Genomic DNA, 16,994 nt, shown 5'->3' on the forward strand with positions numbered 1-16,994 from the left:
CATCCCCTCAGTGAGGATTTTTTTCCCCCTGGGCTTCATTGGCAAAAACGGAGCCCAGGGGAAAAAGAAAGCCTCCCTGGGGGTGGATTCCTTCTCCGCCTGGGCTGCGTCCAACGGAGCCCAGGCGGAGAAGGAATCCTCCCCTCAGCGAGGCTCTTTTTCAAATGTAGCCCCCCCCCAAAAAAAAAAAAAACCTCCCGGTTTGGAGGTCCGGACTAATGGCAGCCCTACATGCAGCAGACTTAGCCCTGGAACATATGGGCCAAAAAAAGCAGCTTTGCCATTCAATTGGCGCATACTCCCAAACCTACTGGTAACTGCCCTGAGGCAGCAGGAGCTGGGATTTTCAGGAGCGGATTAAATCCATTCCTACTGGTGGCCCAGTAGGAGCATGCTGTAAAATTGCTGTGGTCCCAATGTGATTAGTGCCGGAGTGGCTAGAGGCTGTTCCTTCAGGGTTGTCTGCTTCAGCTGTCCCTTAGTCATTTTCCTGAAGTTCAAGTCATATGTGTTGCAGCAAATATCAGTTCTCAGCTTTTAGCTCTGAGATGTTATTGGACTGCAGCTACCATACTCCCTGATGGCTAGCTACATTGTGTGTGTGTAGGGGTGTGTGTTGGAGTTAAACTGCAACAACAGTTGGGGCGGGGGCAATGTTGGGGACTACTGAATAAATCTCTCCTTTATTTTCTCCCAATACTTATTGTACCATGTTAGAGTTGCTTAGAGTAGCATGTATTTCTGCAGGAATACATACTATAACATTAGTGTTGGAGCATAGTGTCCCTGAAATTTATGCATACAGTATAAAAACTGTATATGGAATACATTGTAGATTTTTTTACAAGATAGAGCATAGAAATTTCATACGATAATGTCAAATGATTAACTTCCAAATTGTAAGGTAATGTGGTATGTCTGGGAACTGTTTAAGGGTTGGGTTTTTGTGTATGCGAGGCTCATCTTAGATATATACAGTCTGCCCTTCTTATACACGGATTTTTTATACACGGATTCAAGCATACATGGTTTGAAAATGTTCCAAAAAAGTATAAATTTACCTTGATTTTCCATTTGTATAAGGGACACCATTTTGCTATGTCATTATAGTTAATGGGACTTGAGCATACACGGATTTTGTTATACACAGGGGATCTTGGAACCAAACCCCAGTGTATAACAAGGGTCCACTGTATTTGAAATTGAAAAATTTAAAGTACACAGTACTTACACATAGCTCTTGTGATTAAAAATAACACTATTGACAGTATATAACAATGTGTAAATCCTCCATAGATTTATCTTTAGATTTTAAAGAGTGGTTTTATGGACTTCAGTGATTTATCAGTGAGATTTATGGTTTGCAAACTTTTCTCTTTTAGATGTGATTATATTTGGGGAAGATACAGTTGAATTATAAATTATCAAAATAATATATTCTAAACGAGTTCAACAAACTCTATGGAAGTTTTTCTCCCCATTTTTTTAAAAATGATAGTATTAGTAATTTCTCTCTTATACAGTTCACATAATTTTAACATCCTTCTTACTGTCATCACTCCCCTTCATAGATCAATGAATGAAATAAAAAACCTCCAGTATCTACCTCGGACCAGTGAACCCCGTGAAGTTCTTTTTGAAGACAGAACAAGAGCACATGCTGATCATGTTGGGCAAGGGTTTGACTGGCAGAGTACAGCAGCTGTTGGAGTGCTTAAAGCTGTCCAGTTTGGTGAATGGTAAGTGTGGTATTATTTAGCAAATTAGAATGTATATATATTCAGAAATCTCATGACAGCATACAATAAAATCAATTTTAACAGTTTAAAATAATTCAGAATAGAGGAGGAGAGAAAGAAAAAAGGAAAAACAAACAAAAAACAAGTATCTCCATAATGGAAAACATTGGAAAAAAACAAACAAACCAAGAACAGTAAATGAAGAATGCAATCCATAGCAAAAATATTTAATTTAAAAAGTGAAAAGAAAAAAGAAAGAAAAAAATATGTATATATATGTACTTAATTGGAGATGGGAAAGGAGGAGGTTATTTACTTGTACTAATAGTTTGGTCTTCCAAGTCCTTCACCTTTTGTCACATGCTCTGTGTTTTCAAGAACACTTCTTTGGCTGTCTTCCAACCAATATGGACTCCCGACTCCCTAGTTCACACTTCTCTTCAGGATGGCAAAAAGAAGGGGGGTAAAGAAGAGAAGAATTTCAACATCTAAATAAATCTAGTTGTAACAAAGTCCTGCATGAGTCAAAAATGGCTCAAGGGAGGTAAAAAAACATGGTGAAAATTCTCCCATGTCTCGTAAGAGAATTTGGGAGCAGACTTTAAAAAAAAAAGGGTGGGGTGGCCATCTAAGGTCTCTTCGGAGGCTCGGGTGGCCGCTGACACCCAACAGTTGCCCACTTCTGATTTAAATCCATATACATTGTCACATCTATAACATCCATCATTTATGGATGATGATGAACTAGTTATCTTTCCAGTCATGGACTGTAAGTGTTTTTGGAACAGAAAAGGCATTTAGGATCCCCCAGTTTTGATCCTAAGTAAATTCCATATCACAGGAATGTAAATTAAAAGAACCAATGCATTTACAAATACTATCATTCTATGTAATACCAAATAAATAGGTTACAACACATCCAAACAAAAATCAGTAACCATTAAACCCACTCACATCATACGCCATAAGGAAGGATTATCTGTATTACATTCCAAAATTCAGTTGAAGCACTTTCATTTTAAAAAGGCATATTATTGTAAAAAAGGCTAAAATTGTTTTGAAAGGCAGTAAATTTGATGTTAATGAAATATTTTAGGAGTGCTGTATTTTTGTATTCCTGCATGGCAGGAAGTTGGACTAGGGGACTCTTGTGCTCCTTTAAGATTCTGTGATTCTAGAACAAAGAACCTGGCTGGAACAATGAGATGGACATGTGCAAATTAATAAATGTTTGGTGAGGGCATGAGAGAGGGGCCTTCTTGATGGCTGTATCTAGGTTGTGAAACACCCTTCATTGGGAAGCTATGCTATCTTCCTACACGCCTTCAACTAGTGGGCCAAGACTTTTAAAAAATTTATTTAGATAGGTGTTTGGACTTTAATTGGTTGTTGTGGAAGGATTTTAGATGGTCTGGGGTGTTACTTTTTTGTTTTTCTTCCTCTGTTTTAAATGCTTATAAATTTTTCAAAATGTCTGTCATTTTTACATGATTATTTAATGGATTTGTTTTCTTTTGTTTTGTTTCTCACTGTTAGGGCTGATTTAATTGCAGTGTCTTTTGATCTGGGCTGTAAACTACTTTTAAGTCCTCTACTTGGAGAAAGGCTGGATATAAATAAAACAAAATTTACTGTGTTTTAAATACATAACAGAAAAAACTGCAATTAAAACAGATTTTAAAAATGAGTTACAAAGAGCCTGCTTTCTTTAAGAACAGATTAAAACAATACAGGAAGCAAATTCAAACAATTCAAAGTGATATAGAATAATACAATATTGATCACACAGTGGAAATGCTTTTAAATAACTTTTAATTCTATTGATGGTTTATATTTTAGCTTTTATATGTTTCAGTGATTTGAACTTTGCTTTCTAGTTTTTGTAAGCCTCCAGTGCTAAGGCTGGTGAAAAGGTGGAATAAAAATAATAAAAGTAGTAAAAATTAATAAAGTAGTAAACTGTATTCCTGATCCCAGTTTGGCTTTCCTTTGATCAACAGAATTTAAAGCCTACCTGGACATTTCCATTTTAAGCAACAAATGGGGCGGGGTTGTATGTGGCTGACCCATACTTTAGTGCAGTCAGCCCTTCTTATACATGGATATTTTATACACGGATTCAAGCATCCGCGGTTTGAAAATGTTCAAAAAAAGTATAAATTTCAAATATCAAACCTTGATTTTCCATTTTTTATAAGGAACACCATTTTGCTATGTCATTATATTTAATGGAACTTGAGCATACATGGATTTTGTTATCCATGGGGGATTTTGGAACCAAACCCCAGCGTATAATAAGGGTTCACTGTAGTAGAAGTCCCAGCCTTCCAAAGTAGATTTTGAGGTTATGTGTACTGTAATATTGAATTCTCCCCCCTCCCTCATTTTGCTGGCAGCTGATCTCAGTAGAATGATACATTCCACTCATTCCATAGTCATATTTTCTGGGACAAGCTTGTGCATGGTCTAAGGCAGAGGTGGGAAACATTTGGTCCTCCAGTTGTTGGACTGCAGCTTCTAGTAATCTTGGACATTAGCTCAGCTACTTGGGCTGCTTGAAGTCCAATAATGTTTGGAAGGCTGCATGATTCTTATCCTTGATTTCAGGGAATGTAGTTGAAAGCAAAGAGGATATGAGTAACAATGTAGAGAAAACAGGAATCCTGTGAAAAATTGAAAATTCTTAATATAGTTATGATCCTGTACATTGGTGTGAAGAGCAGGACACACAGCTGCTTCTGCTGCAGTGTCTGGGGTTTGGAAATGGGTTTCTGATTCAATGTAGGTATATATTTATCGCAGTAATTTATCACATCTCAACTTATGCAGTTTTCAAAGGTATAATTACACGTTCTGAAGTAGTTTTAAAATCTTTCTCTAGGAGTGACCAACCTCGAATAACCAAAGATGTAGTTTGTTTTCACGCTGAGGATTTCACTGATGTAGTTCAAAGACTTCAGTTGGATCTACATGAACCTCCAGTATCACAGGTAGTCTAAATTTCTTTGCTGAAAATTTGGAAGTTGTTTCAGTGTATGAAGTTATTAGTTGCTACTAGTTATGGTTGATCTTTGACTGCAGAAATAATCCAGTTTGTGGCTTCTTTAACTTTCCTGGCTCAGTGCTTGGGAATCTTGGGAATTGTAGATTATTGTGGCACCAGAGCTCTCTGATAGAGAAGGCTAAATGTCTCACAAAACCAGTTCCTAGAATTCCCCAGCATTGTGCCAGCACAGTTAAAGAGGTCTCAAGCTGGGTTATTCCTGCAGTGACGAATATCCATGTTATTTTTGCTAAATAATGTTTATCAAAAACTACCATGTTATATACAGCGCGCCCGCACCATACGTGGGCACTTCATATGTGGCTTTAACTTTATGTGTGGAAGGTAAGCTTTGGTAGGAAAAAGGCGCACATGGGAGTACGCCCCCATTGAAACAAATGGAGTTTCAGTGCACATGTTTTTCCCCATATGCGAGCGGAGTGGTGGTTCTGGGACAGATCCCCTGTGTATGGGAAGGGCCCACTGTAATTGGATATTGAGTGCCCTGCCACAAAGTAGGTCTACAGATAGTGTAGAATAGGGGTAGGCAACCCTTTTGAGTCAGGGGCCGGGTTGCTGTCCCTCAGACAACCTGGGGGGCCGAAGCCAATAAATAAATAAATAAATAAATTTTAAAAATTAAATAAATAAATAAACTGGGACAAATGTAGGACAAAATTTTCAAATGGAGGGCACTTTTTAAATAAAAAATGGAGGACACGCGAAAAAATTTGCTGATTTTTAAAAAATGGTTAAGATAAATGCATGTTTCTGAGGCTTCTATAGACAATTGCCCCACCATGCCCCTTGCGCGAGACACCAAAGACCTCGGCGGCAGGACTGGGCTGGGGCTGGTCCCAAGGCCTCAGCGGGCCGCATCCGGCCCGCGGGCTGCAGGTTGCCTACCCCTGGTGTAGAATGTGTAAAGCAGCATTTCTTCCACTTTATCAACAGTTCATTGTGTGAAAAGAGCTATTCTAAGAAATACCTTGTTTAGAAAATTTTGTTTTGTGTCCACAGTCATATATTTCTAATAATAAACATATTTATCACCAATGCAAAATGAGTTTTTGAAACGGTATTGTTAGATGTATATTCTTCAAAGCAAAGCTTTAACTTTAAAGCATGTCTGCCCTCTTACTAGCAGGTAGATATACTTTAGCACTTATTTAAAGGCTTCCCAGTTACAAATGTGGGTAGAATCATGTGAATGTGCTCTAAAATGTGCTCTATCTCCCTGTCTATTAAGATTAGTAGCCAAAGTTGTCATGTCTCCAGAGCATCTTTGATGCTCTTGAGACATATATTTAGTTAAGATTATATTAGCTTTTCTATGTATTAGTTTAGAAGGGGAAATAGAAATCTACAGCTTTAAGAAAGGCAAGGGTTGTGGGAAATCCCAGGGTCTTATACTGTCTCCCTCTAGTTAGTTTCAGTGTGTAGTAAGATTTCAGCCAAGTCAGACCTGGAGAGAGTATTTTCCTTTGACAAAAAGATAAGTCCACAAAAGAAGAAAGATAGTCCTCAGAAGAAGAAAGATAGAATCCACCAAGAAGAGAGCAAGGTATTTAGGAAGGACTATTGAGAAAAAGGAGATCAGTTTCATGTTTTTGTGTTATAACCAGTAAAGCTTTTAAAAACTTAAGAAATTTGTGGACAAGCCTTTTGTTCTGGCTGGGTTCCCGAGAGCCAGAGGCCTTACTACACCCAAAGTCCATAGCATCGCTCTTGGGACAAAACAAAAGTGCTGCTGGCTGACCAAAGATTCTGGTAGATAGGTAGGCGGAGCACATTTTAGAATGAATATTTGATTCATAATATTTAATTCATTATAGTAGTTTTAAACCTGCAGCATTCTTTCTTAATTATTTGATTTATTTTTTGTATCGGGGTGGTGGTGGTGGTGGTATTGCTCTTTTGTTTCACAGAGTTTTTCTGTTAACAAGGCCAGAGAAGGGTGGCTTCAGGCTTAAGAATTGAGTGGCTAGACTAGAGATGGGCAACTGCCAGGTGTATTGGGACCACACTACTCTCTCAGCGACCCTGGAGAGCTGCATTCATGCTTCACCCATGCAACTACCCTCAGATTTTGGCAGGTGTAAAAGTATTTTGTCTCAAAATTGGGCTGGGGGGAGGGCTGCTGTCCATTTCCAGGAACCCTCCACCTCCATTTAGGCCTGTAGAGGCCTTTTTCAAAGTGAGTAGCTACTAGCAGCTGAAAGCAAGCAGCCTACAGGCCACAGTTTGCCCCATCTGGTTTATATATTTTCTCACTGTAAAATATCTATCAATTATTTTAGCACCCAACCTTTTTGCTTCCTATTTTAGGGCAAATGCTTTGGCTGACTTAACAGATATACTTTCCTCACTAGTACAGTAGCAGTTCCCAATTCAAGATAGTTCTTACTTTATCAATTAAATAGTTACTCTTTGTTTCTAATAAATGCCAAATAATAAAGAACATGTACTCCAAAGTCTAAATCCATGTTGTGGCCCTGACGTATGGCTTATCTCTTACTTCTTTTCTTCCTCAGTGTGTTCAATGGGTCGACGAAGCTAAGCTAAACCAAATGAGACGAGAAGGGATTCGCTATGCTAGAATCCAGCTATGTGACAATGACATCTACTTCATCCCTAGAAATGTCATTCATCAGTTCAAGACAGTGTCAGCTGTCTGCAGCTTAGCTTGGCATATAAGACTCAAACAATACTATCCTGCAGGGGAGAATTCTCAGAGTACAGATAGCATTTCAAATATGGACAGTACCATCCATGACAAGATGAAATCAGAAGAAGATCAATGTGTGTTTGTGAAAAAGGAGCCTGAAGAAGTAGGAAGAGATGTACAGACTGCAACAATGGCATCACCATCCCTGTTTCCATCTCTTTCATGACTTGTCCTACAACAAGATAAGCTGATGGCTCAGTCCCTTCCAGTTTTTAAAAAACTAGAATCAGATCAGCAACGCAGTCCACAGGATGATCATATGTGCTCTCTTGTGTGATATGTACATAAATCATATACATTTTTAAAACTGCTTTTTAAAATTTTGATGTGAAGTTATAGTTTTATAACTGGGTTATGTTTTATTGGAAAAATCTTGCCTATAATTCTATAAAGAAAGGTGACATTCCAAAAATGTCAGGCATATCTTTTTTACACAGATTATGCAAAGTTAAGAGTTGTATTTTACTCCCTTAGTGCAGCATGTAGTAGTGGACTACAATTTTTTTTGTGTTTGAGGTAATAATTCAACATCTCCTCAATACTTTTTTTTCCTTTCAGGAACATCAGATATTTAACACTTGGTTAATTTGATACTGCTCCATCTATTTATCCTTAGCTTTCAGCATAAAAGGGATGGTTTCTGTGGAGAATTCACAAAGTGACTCTCCTACTCTATTAATGGCTTGAATGAAAGAGAGCACAGCACTTTTAACGATCAATTACATTTATATGTGTGTTTGCGTGTGTGTGTGAGAGAGATTTGAAAGCCTGGTGGAAGCTCAAGTTACCAGCAATTTAGATGTTAAATACATATCAACACATTAATAAAGAAGTTGATGTATGAGATTAGTTGCAGAGTATATGATCTTGGTGAATTGTGATAACTGACCTAACACTTCCCATACCTCTGCTTTTAATGTTTGTGGGAATATTGCTTTTTAATATCTTCCCTAACTGCATAACGTAACACTAGTGTCTAATAAAAGTAACTGTTGGCAGTCTCTCTAAGGAAACTGCTGTCTTTGAGCACTTTAAGGCTTTACAATATTCTAACCAACTTGGTGGCTTGTTTAATTCACAGCAAGCATCTGAGATGGAAACCATCAGCTCCTTTGCATTGATGCACTTAATCCAGTAGAGTAGGCTAAGTGATATATATTGGTTGCCTTTATTCTGAGAAATTCTATATTGCTGTTTCACAGTTTATCACAAGTGGACTGCTATTTCCACATATAACTCTTGGATACCCTAGTGCTGTGTTGGAAGTTTAAATGGCACATCCTAGTATGTTCATTGTCAGCAGCTAACATTGTTTATCACTCCTACAAAATTTCCCAATATTATCTATAATGAAATTTCACTCATTTTCTGTATACGAAATTACTTTTATTTCTGGTACTAGAAGAAACAGGCCTCCTCAAATATAGAACGTAAACTTCATTAAAATGTAATCAAAATGGTTAAAAAGCAACTTGTGGAATAAGGGACAGATCTGGAGCACTACACCAATGCAAGCAGAAAGAGCAGCTTTGTTTATTTCATTGCATCTTTGATATCAATTCTTAGGAAAATTTTGCAAATGTTAATCTGTTTATAATAGCAATTACTTTGTGCAATATTGTTTTTGTGTAGATTATATACATATTAGCACCTCTTTATAGAGGACACAGTTTTAAACCAATAGCAAAATAACCAGAAAATATTGCAGTGATTTAGGTAGAACCTGTATTACTCCTGATATATACACGTATCTGTATTGTCTTTGGTGCCTACCTGAAGACACATAGAAACTACTTCAATTTAAAAGGAATTTTCAGATTGGAGTGTTGGTGATTTGTAAAGTAATCTGTGTAAATAAGGTGTTAGGATGAAAATCTTTCTACAAAAAGTAATGTGTTTTTATGCAGGAGTGTAGCTTTTAATCTTTACAAAAAATTCTAGGTTGACCAATACTGGTTCATAAAATAACCTCTGTGTACTCCAACCTTTTCCTTTTTTCCTTTTTTTTTTAACCTCTAGTCCCGAAAAATTTTCATAAGCTTCTATGGGCTGTTCAGAGTAAAATTCTTCACAGGCAATATGAGTTTCAGCGCATCATTTATATTTGACCAATTCCATCTTTATTTTTTGCATTTATCTTTCATTCATTTTACTAGTCTTCCAAGCATTGATTTCTTGTCACCCATATGTTGTAAATGGCCTGTTGAAGAAAGATTATTTAGCTTTCTCTCTTGGACATTTCAACTACATGGGCACCTGTCACCTGAAAAGGCAGCACTGTGTATAACTGCTCAGGAACTGGAAAACATGGAAAAGACTTTATAGTTAAAAGGGAAACTGTAGACTATTCAGCTTTCCCTGTCTTGAAATACACCTTCTAAACCAACAAACTCGATAAAGTAGAAAATAAGTTCCCGTATCCTTTAATGAAAGTGCAGTGTGACCTAAAATTAACATGGACAGAGTGGCTTGGATCCAAACTTGTCTGTTGATAAATAGAAGGGCTCCTTCCATTGGAAGAGGAATCCAGTGGAGGCTTCCTGCTGGAAAAAAGAAAGTAAATTATTTGCATCTTCCCTTGTTAATTTTTCCAGACCCAGTGCTGTGTTCCCACACTGTTCTGGAGGACCCCTCAGTCCTCTAGTGCAGCTTTTCAGACAGTTACTGGGGAAGGGGGGTTGTTGAAACACCCCATCACTTCAATTACGGTGAGCTGTACTCTACTGAGCACAAGTCTGAATCCGTCCCATTAATAAGTTTTCTTGTACATTAAATTACAACAGTATGAAGCAGCCATTCATGATTTTCTTTTTTTGCCAGAATTAAGAAGTTGAACTAGATGGAGATTCTTGGACCAATGCTCCATGCTTTTCTAGTTAAAGACGTTATTAGTGTCAGAATTACACTGTGATGTGTAAATGTGGTCATGGGGTATTTTAGATAGATGTACTTCAAACATTTTGTTCTTGTTCACTTACCTTAATTTCACTTTACATGTATCTTTTATAGATCTACATTTGCTGCATCAAGTATGACTTGTCATTTACTATAAAATTCTAGGGCCAAGTACCAAAGAGCTATGTGCATGGACTTGTGCGTACTCACATGACTGTACTGATTTCACTTTGTCTACAGGCCTTTGCACAGTATTGGACTGTACTCCAGAGAGTTCCATGAAATTTAGATGCCCTCTTTTGGGGAGGAAAGAGAGGCTGCAGTGGGAGACGAGATTGAAGAAACTCTAGTGCATGCATGCCTAGTGCATGTGTCTGGATCTCATAGGATGTGAGGAAAACAGCCTGTAGGATTAATACGATGAAAAAATGTATCTGGTTTGCATGAGGAAGACTAGCTGGAATTTCTGAGTGAATAATAATGAAGGTTACTATAGAACTGAAGAGGAAAAAAGGTTACTGGGTTCCAATTGCCTAGACAACTCAGTTTATTTGAAGAGCATACAGTGCGCCCGTGCTGTACGCGGGCTCACCATACATGGACTTGAAGTCACGCGGATGGCGAGCCCTAATATGGTGAATGGGCCCTGTGCCACACGCCCCATTCCAAAGAATGGGGCTTGAACACACACGGGATTTGCCTTATGTGCAGGGTGTGTGTGTGTCCGGAACAGATCCCCTGCGTAAGGCAAGGGCGCACTGTATAATCTTTAGCTCTTGGAGAAATAGAGATTTTTTAAACTTAATATCTCAGGAAGATGTTGGGACATAAAATATATTGATGTGAAGATTTCAGAAATTTCCCTTGCCAATTTTAATTGATAGTTGCAAATAGAATTCACTTAATGCCAATAGGAAATTTCATTTTATAAATAGCATAGTATATGATATTGTTACAAAATGGAATTAAATGTGAAGGCAGAATTATATATACATTTATTTTCTTATTGGAAACTGTCTAGCTGTGAAGACATTTCTCCCATTCTGACTTCCATAATGGCTGAGTACCAGTTATTGCAGGGGGAGGAAACATTTGATCTTCCAGATGTTGATCTGCAACTTCTATCTTCCTTCACCATTGCCTGTTTTGGCTAGGGCTTATGGATGACCACATGTTCTCCACCCTTGACTTAAACATTAGTACACCCTGTCTTATATTTTAATAGTAAAGAACCTGTTGAACATTAGCACTGCCGCAGATGTGGTTGTTGTCTAAAGATACTGAGCAACTCTTAGGGGTTCTCTATTTTATTACACATCTTACTTTTCCTTTGTTGAGGACCAAAGAAGAGTGTTGATGTGTGTTCATTGGGTGACTGTATTTGGCCACTGATTAATTGAGCAAATCAGAAAAAGTAAAATTAAGAAATAAGTGAACAAAGCCTTTTGTCGTCCCAACTCAATTTTTTCTGAACATAAATATCTATTTTGTAAATAACATGTTCTCTTCCATGAAGACAGAACATGTGGAGGGTTCAAATGAGATTTAAGAGATCCTTGACATTTACCATATAGGTTTTCCCATAAAGAAAAAGGGCTCTAGTTTTGTTGGTTTTCCTACATGTGAAAACTTAACTTTTTGTCTAAAGAGAAGATTCATTTATTTTTCAGAGCCCCAGGATTGATATTTGTTTTTCTCATGCTGCCATTCACATGCTTGAATTTATTCTAAGTGGTAAACTGTTTTCACTTGGGGCACTATCCAGCCCAGATTAAGCACCACTAAATCCCATTTATTTTAAATCAAATAAACATTTAAGTGTGATTAATGTTGGCAGGATTGTACTCTCTATTTCCTTATAAATGCTGAGTATTTATAGCCATATTGGTTGTGTTTGAAGGTTGCTATTAATGAGGATATTTATCCTCCAGCTCCTGAAAGCTTTCTACTGTAGATAAACATTATATTGGTCCAATAAACAACTTTCCAATAACATTATGGCCTTCCATTAATATACATAATTTTAGGACCCAACAGCACATGTAGTCGAGAAGGGGCTTCTCTTAATATAGCACTTTCAATTCTGTCTAAGCAAATACCTATACTTAACATGTTGTATACAATAGATTTGTGTAGTGTTTTGTGATTAAATTCAGTTTTGATTGGCAGCTAAGATATTTTTCTGTGGTTTTAATAATCTAAGGTCTTTGCATATAGAAGTTATGTACAATTGCCTGGAAGACTGTTTTTGCTTTGTGTGGCCTTAGTATATTTATTGACATTTAGCAAGTGTTTTAAAGAGGTTTTTATAATAGTGTAAATTGATGGGAAAATTTTAAGCCTCTCTGTGAATAATCCCTAACACAGTGCATTTCTTTTAGTAGCTGACTGTAAAAGCGTATCACTGTTAAAAGATATTTCTTTGTAAAAAAAATAGTACAATGGAATGCATAGATTTTTCCCCTGTAAAGTATTTTTTTAATAAACAGAATTCTGATTTGTCCTTAACGAAAACTACTGTTTGGCAGAAAGCCCAATGTTGCACATTTGTGGGCAGGGTGAAATAAATAAGGGAATAGTACTCTTAGCTGATTAGTATTTTTGGCCTACAGAATGTGGAGTAATTCGTATCTCTGTATTATTGCTCCATACCTCATCCTAACAGGGATAAGCTTCAAATCGTGCTAGAAATAGTATGAAATTATTAAGATTGATTCAAAACCACATGTATTATTTCATACATTGGAATTTTCCCCAATAAGTACATCTACATAGCATAAATTCATTAGGGTCCAAAACACACTGCAGAGAGCCCTGACTTAGTGCTATGGAATCCTGGGAATTATAGTTTATTGTGGCACCAGAACTCTGATAGAGAAGGCTAAATTGCTCCCAAAACTACAGTTCCCAGAATTTTCTAGCACTGAGCCATGGCAGTTAAAGTGGTCTCAAACTGGATTATTTCTGCAGTGTGTTCTGGACCTAGGACTGCTGCCTCAACAGCCATGGTGTCTGTAGCAGTGTTACGCTGGATTATACCAGATATATATTTATTTATATAGGCCCATGTAGTGGTTTGCATGTTGGATTGCAACTCTGAAGACCATGGTTTGATTCCTAGGTCAGCCATGAGACCCACTGGGTGATTTTGAGCAAGTCACACACTCTCAGCCTCTTGATGGCACACCACACACACAGGAGCGACAGGACAACTAAACAACTACTGTTTATGGAACTAAAACTAAAACTACTGTTATAGAAGGTAAAACATGTCTGATCTGCCTTTCTTCTGCTCCCACAGTGTGCAAAAAATAAATCAACGATGTGGCATTGGTGCTTCAGCAGCTTGTTTCATTTGTGGCAAGATATGTAAGCTGAATAACACTAAAAATAACCTTATTTAAGCATTCAAAACTTCCTGTTCTTAGACTGCGTGGGAGTCCCATGTTAGCTTTAAATAGGCAAAAGCCACTTCCTCGCAGGGAAACATCACCACCTCTGATCTCTTAATAAAGAATAGTTTTTATTCAAGGGCATATCCATGTTACTATGGAAAATCATCCTGCAAAGGGATCTTGGAGTAGCTTTGGAGACCAAAGCATGTATCTGAGGAAGTAGGTTCAAGTCTATGAAAGCTCATGCTTCCAGCTTCTGGCCAGGATGGTGCCATCTTTGCTTTTTTTCCAACGGCAGATAAAAACGTTTTTATGCCACCAGGCCTTCGCATATTAATATGGGCGCTGTTTTAAATTTTAAAATATTAATAATGTAATGTTTTTAATTGTTTTAATTGTTTGTTTTTTAAGCTTTGTATTTTTAATGTTTTGTAACTGTTTTAACATGGGCACTCTCTAGATGGGCCCTACGGGGTGCCGTCGTCACGTGCGAGGGGCAGCACTTTCAGACGCCCCTTGCATGTGACTAGGGCGTCAAAATGGCGGTGCCCTGTACATACGGGCGCCGCCATTTTGACGTGACGGATGCCTAGCCTCCGCATGTCTCAGCGCCCTTGTGACGCCGCAAGGGTGCCATTGGTGCCTTGCAGTGTCACAACCGTGCCGGCTTCTTTTTCCTGTGCGAGGGAGCCACGTGGTTCGTCTGCTGCAGCTCCCTCGCACAGCAAACTAGGGCGGCGGCAGACCGCCCTTTTGGGTGGTCTGTATCCCACCATAGACTGTTTAAAATGCATTAGCTACCTGTACTGGGAGGAAGGCGGGCTATAAAGAAACAGAAATTATTATTATTATTATTATTATTATTATTCTCTGTTTCGGTTGGTTTCCAAAGCTGCTCCAAGATCCCTTTGCAGAATGGTTTTTACGTGTTTCAAGTTCTGAAGCTGCCAATTGGCAAGCGCCAACAATCTCATTTTTCTTACGAAGTCTCTGAGAGAAAGAGCCAGTGTGGTGGTTTCAGCGCTGGATTACAACTCTGGAGGCCTGGGTTCGAATCTCTGCCATGGAAGCCCACTGGGGGACCTTGGGCGAGTCACACCTTCTCAGCTCCAGGGAACCCATGAGAGGGTCGCCATGGGGCTTGTTGAACACACACAACCATTCTCTGAACAGAGAAAGGGAAGGGCTGGCAGTTCCATGAGTGTTGTTGTCATTGTCATGTGCCTTCAAGTCATTTCCGACTTATGGCAACCCTATGGCTGAACCTATCCTTGGTTTTTTTTTTTGACAAGTCCATACAAGTTCAGTCTACATTTATCTGTAGGAACAGAGATCATTGCATTTCTGACCCTCAGACCTACAACCAGGGTGAGAAGTGGAAGTGTCCTCCATTTCAACCTTCTGTCCAGGAGGAATTCCCAAATGTCCTCCCATTTTTTTTATTGTGGTTTTTAATACAGCATTAAAAAAAAGCAACATTCATTATGCATTCATCTTCATACATTCATTTTCTGCACACATTCTACATATAGCTTCCTTGTAATGTATAATACTGTAGTTCTATTAGTTTGTTGTTTCTTCACCAGTCGATTCTTAAATCCACAGTTTTTTGTGGGTTTTGGGGGCTATGTGGCCATGTCCTAGAACTCTTCTAACATTATGGATGCCGGCCATGAAAGCCTTTGCTTCCTAAATTCAGTTGCATTCAGACTTTCTTTCCTCAACTTCTTTCCAAAAAGAAAAGAGATGTATTATATCAACAACAACAACAATAGTTTATTCAGCCATTGGCCAGTATAAAATATAAATAAAATATTAATTGCCCCATGCTTTGTGGTGCCTTGTCCTCTTTTGCAGGGAGGACATCTGGCCATCATTGCCAGCGGCTGAGAGAGTGTGACTTTCCCAAGGTCACCCACTGGGTTTCCATGGCTCAGCCCTCAGGACTTCAGTGACAGAGCCTTAATTTCCCTCTCCATTTCTACCTCCTGTAGAGGAGAAACTAATATTGCATTAGCAACAGCGGCTTCATTTATATACTGCTTTGCTAATTTTCCCCAACAACAAGCTGGGTATTCATTTTATTTAAGCAACCTGCCCCTGGCTGGGATTGAACTCACAACCTTGAGGTTTGTGAGTGAGTGGCTACAGTACCTGCATTTAACCGCTGCGCCACAAGGGCGCCTAGTCCCGCCCCAATTGGGCTAACCTAGTACGAAGGCAACAGCTTCCCCTTAACATTCATAAGTGCTTGTCGGCGCTCGGCTGCTCCTGCCTCCCCGGGTTAGAACTTGCGAGCGCAGGCTCGGCTAACCTCGGCGCTCGGCTGATGCCGCCTGCCAGCGCAAGGATGGAGTCGGAGGCAGAAGCGGGCGCGAGGCGGAGGAGCTCTCTCGCCCCCGCTCCCCTCGTTTCCATGGTAACCGCAGGAAAGCTGGGCCTAGCGGGAAGCTCAAGGCCTACTAGGCCTCGGGGAAAGGGAGCGAGGTGGGGCGGGGGTCTGGCTGGTGGGGGCGAAGGGGCTTGAGGCTAGGTGGGTGGGGAAGTCACACTGGAGAAATAACCCGGTTTGGCCCCGCTTTAACTCTTTGTCTGGTCCTTTGCTATGGAATTCTGGGAGTTGGAGTTTGTTGTGGGGCCCAGAGCGGAGCTCGGCTCTGCTCTGGGCCCACTATAAACTCCAACTCCCAGAATTCCATAGCCTTGATGCAGACGACATGTGTTTTGGGTGACAAAGGCAGGAGGAAGGATGTTACATTTGACCCCCATCGTTAAAACTGAACTTGTCCCATCATCGCCATCCCTACAAGGTTTTGGATTTCAGTTGACATTTTCACACCTTCATATAAAGTTTGTCTGTCTGGACTCTCCACTCCAAACATGTATCTGAGGAAGTAGGCTCAGGTTTATGGAAACTCATGCTACCAGCTTCGTTCCTTCAGTTAGTATCAAAAGTTCTACAAGATTCCTCTGCAAACTGGTTTTCCAGACTTTGAATACTACTACTATTGTAGCACCTTTGAGATCTACTCTTAGTAATGTGAACTCAGAGACATGGCCGTGTTAGTTTGGGAAACTATGCATTTGGAGGAAGTAGACCCAAGTCTACCAACTTCTTTCTTTCAGTTAGTCTCAAAGGTGCTGCAAGATCCCTTTGCATATACTGATTTTCCAGACTAACAGGGCCATGTCTT

At 39.1% G+C, this 16,994-nt stretch overlaps 2 protein-coding genes across 6 annotated transcripts in view; both read left to right on the forward strand.

The window, feature by feature from the left end:
• RSBN1 (round spermatid basic protein 1) overlaps window positions 1-8,359 on the forward strand; it is a 50,220-nt gene extending 41,861 nt beyond the window's left edge. Inside the window, exons 5-7 of the mRNA XM_089514379.1 lie at window positions 1,572-1,739; window positions 4,621-4,729; window positions 7,317-8,359. Of these exons, the coding sequence (XP_089370505.1) occupies window positions 1,572-1,739; window positions 4,621-4,729; window positions 7,317-7,676 (637 nt within the window). The 3' untranslated portion in view covers window positions 7,677-8,359. The remainder of the gene's footprint in view (window positions 1-1,571; window positions 1,740-4,620; window positions 4,730-7,316) is intronic.
• Window positions 8,360-16,141: 7,782 nt separating this feature from the next.
• The window catches only part of PHTF1 (putative homeodomain transcription factor 1), a 32,680-nt gene continuing 31,827 nt past the window's right edge, over window positions 16,142-16,994 (forward strand). For 3 of the 5 annotated variants that reach the window (XR_016280408.1, XM_089514380.1, XM_089514384.1), the window contains exon 1: window positions 16,142-16,219. The gene's annotated coding sequence lies outside the window, so the exon portion shown is untranslated. The other 2 variants (XM_089514381.1, XM_089514382.1) reach the window with 2 other exon arrangements.

This window comes from Sceloporus occidentalis, unplaced genomic scaffold (assembly GCF_023333645.1).
Source record: "Sceloporus occidentalis isolate IW3139 unplaced genomic scaffold, rSceOcc1.0.p SCAF_3, whole genome shotgun sequence".
In the NCBI taxonomy this organism is placed as follows: Eukaryota; Metazoa; Chordata; class Lepidosauria; order Squamata; family Phrynosomatidae; genus Sceloporus; species Sceloporus occidentalis.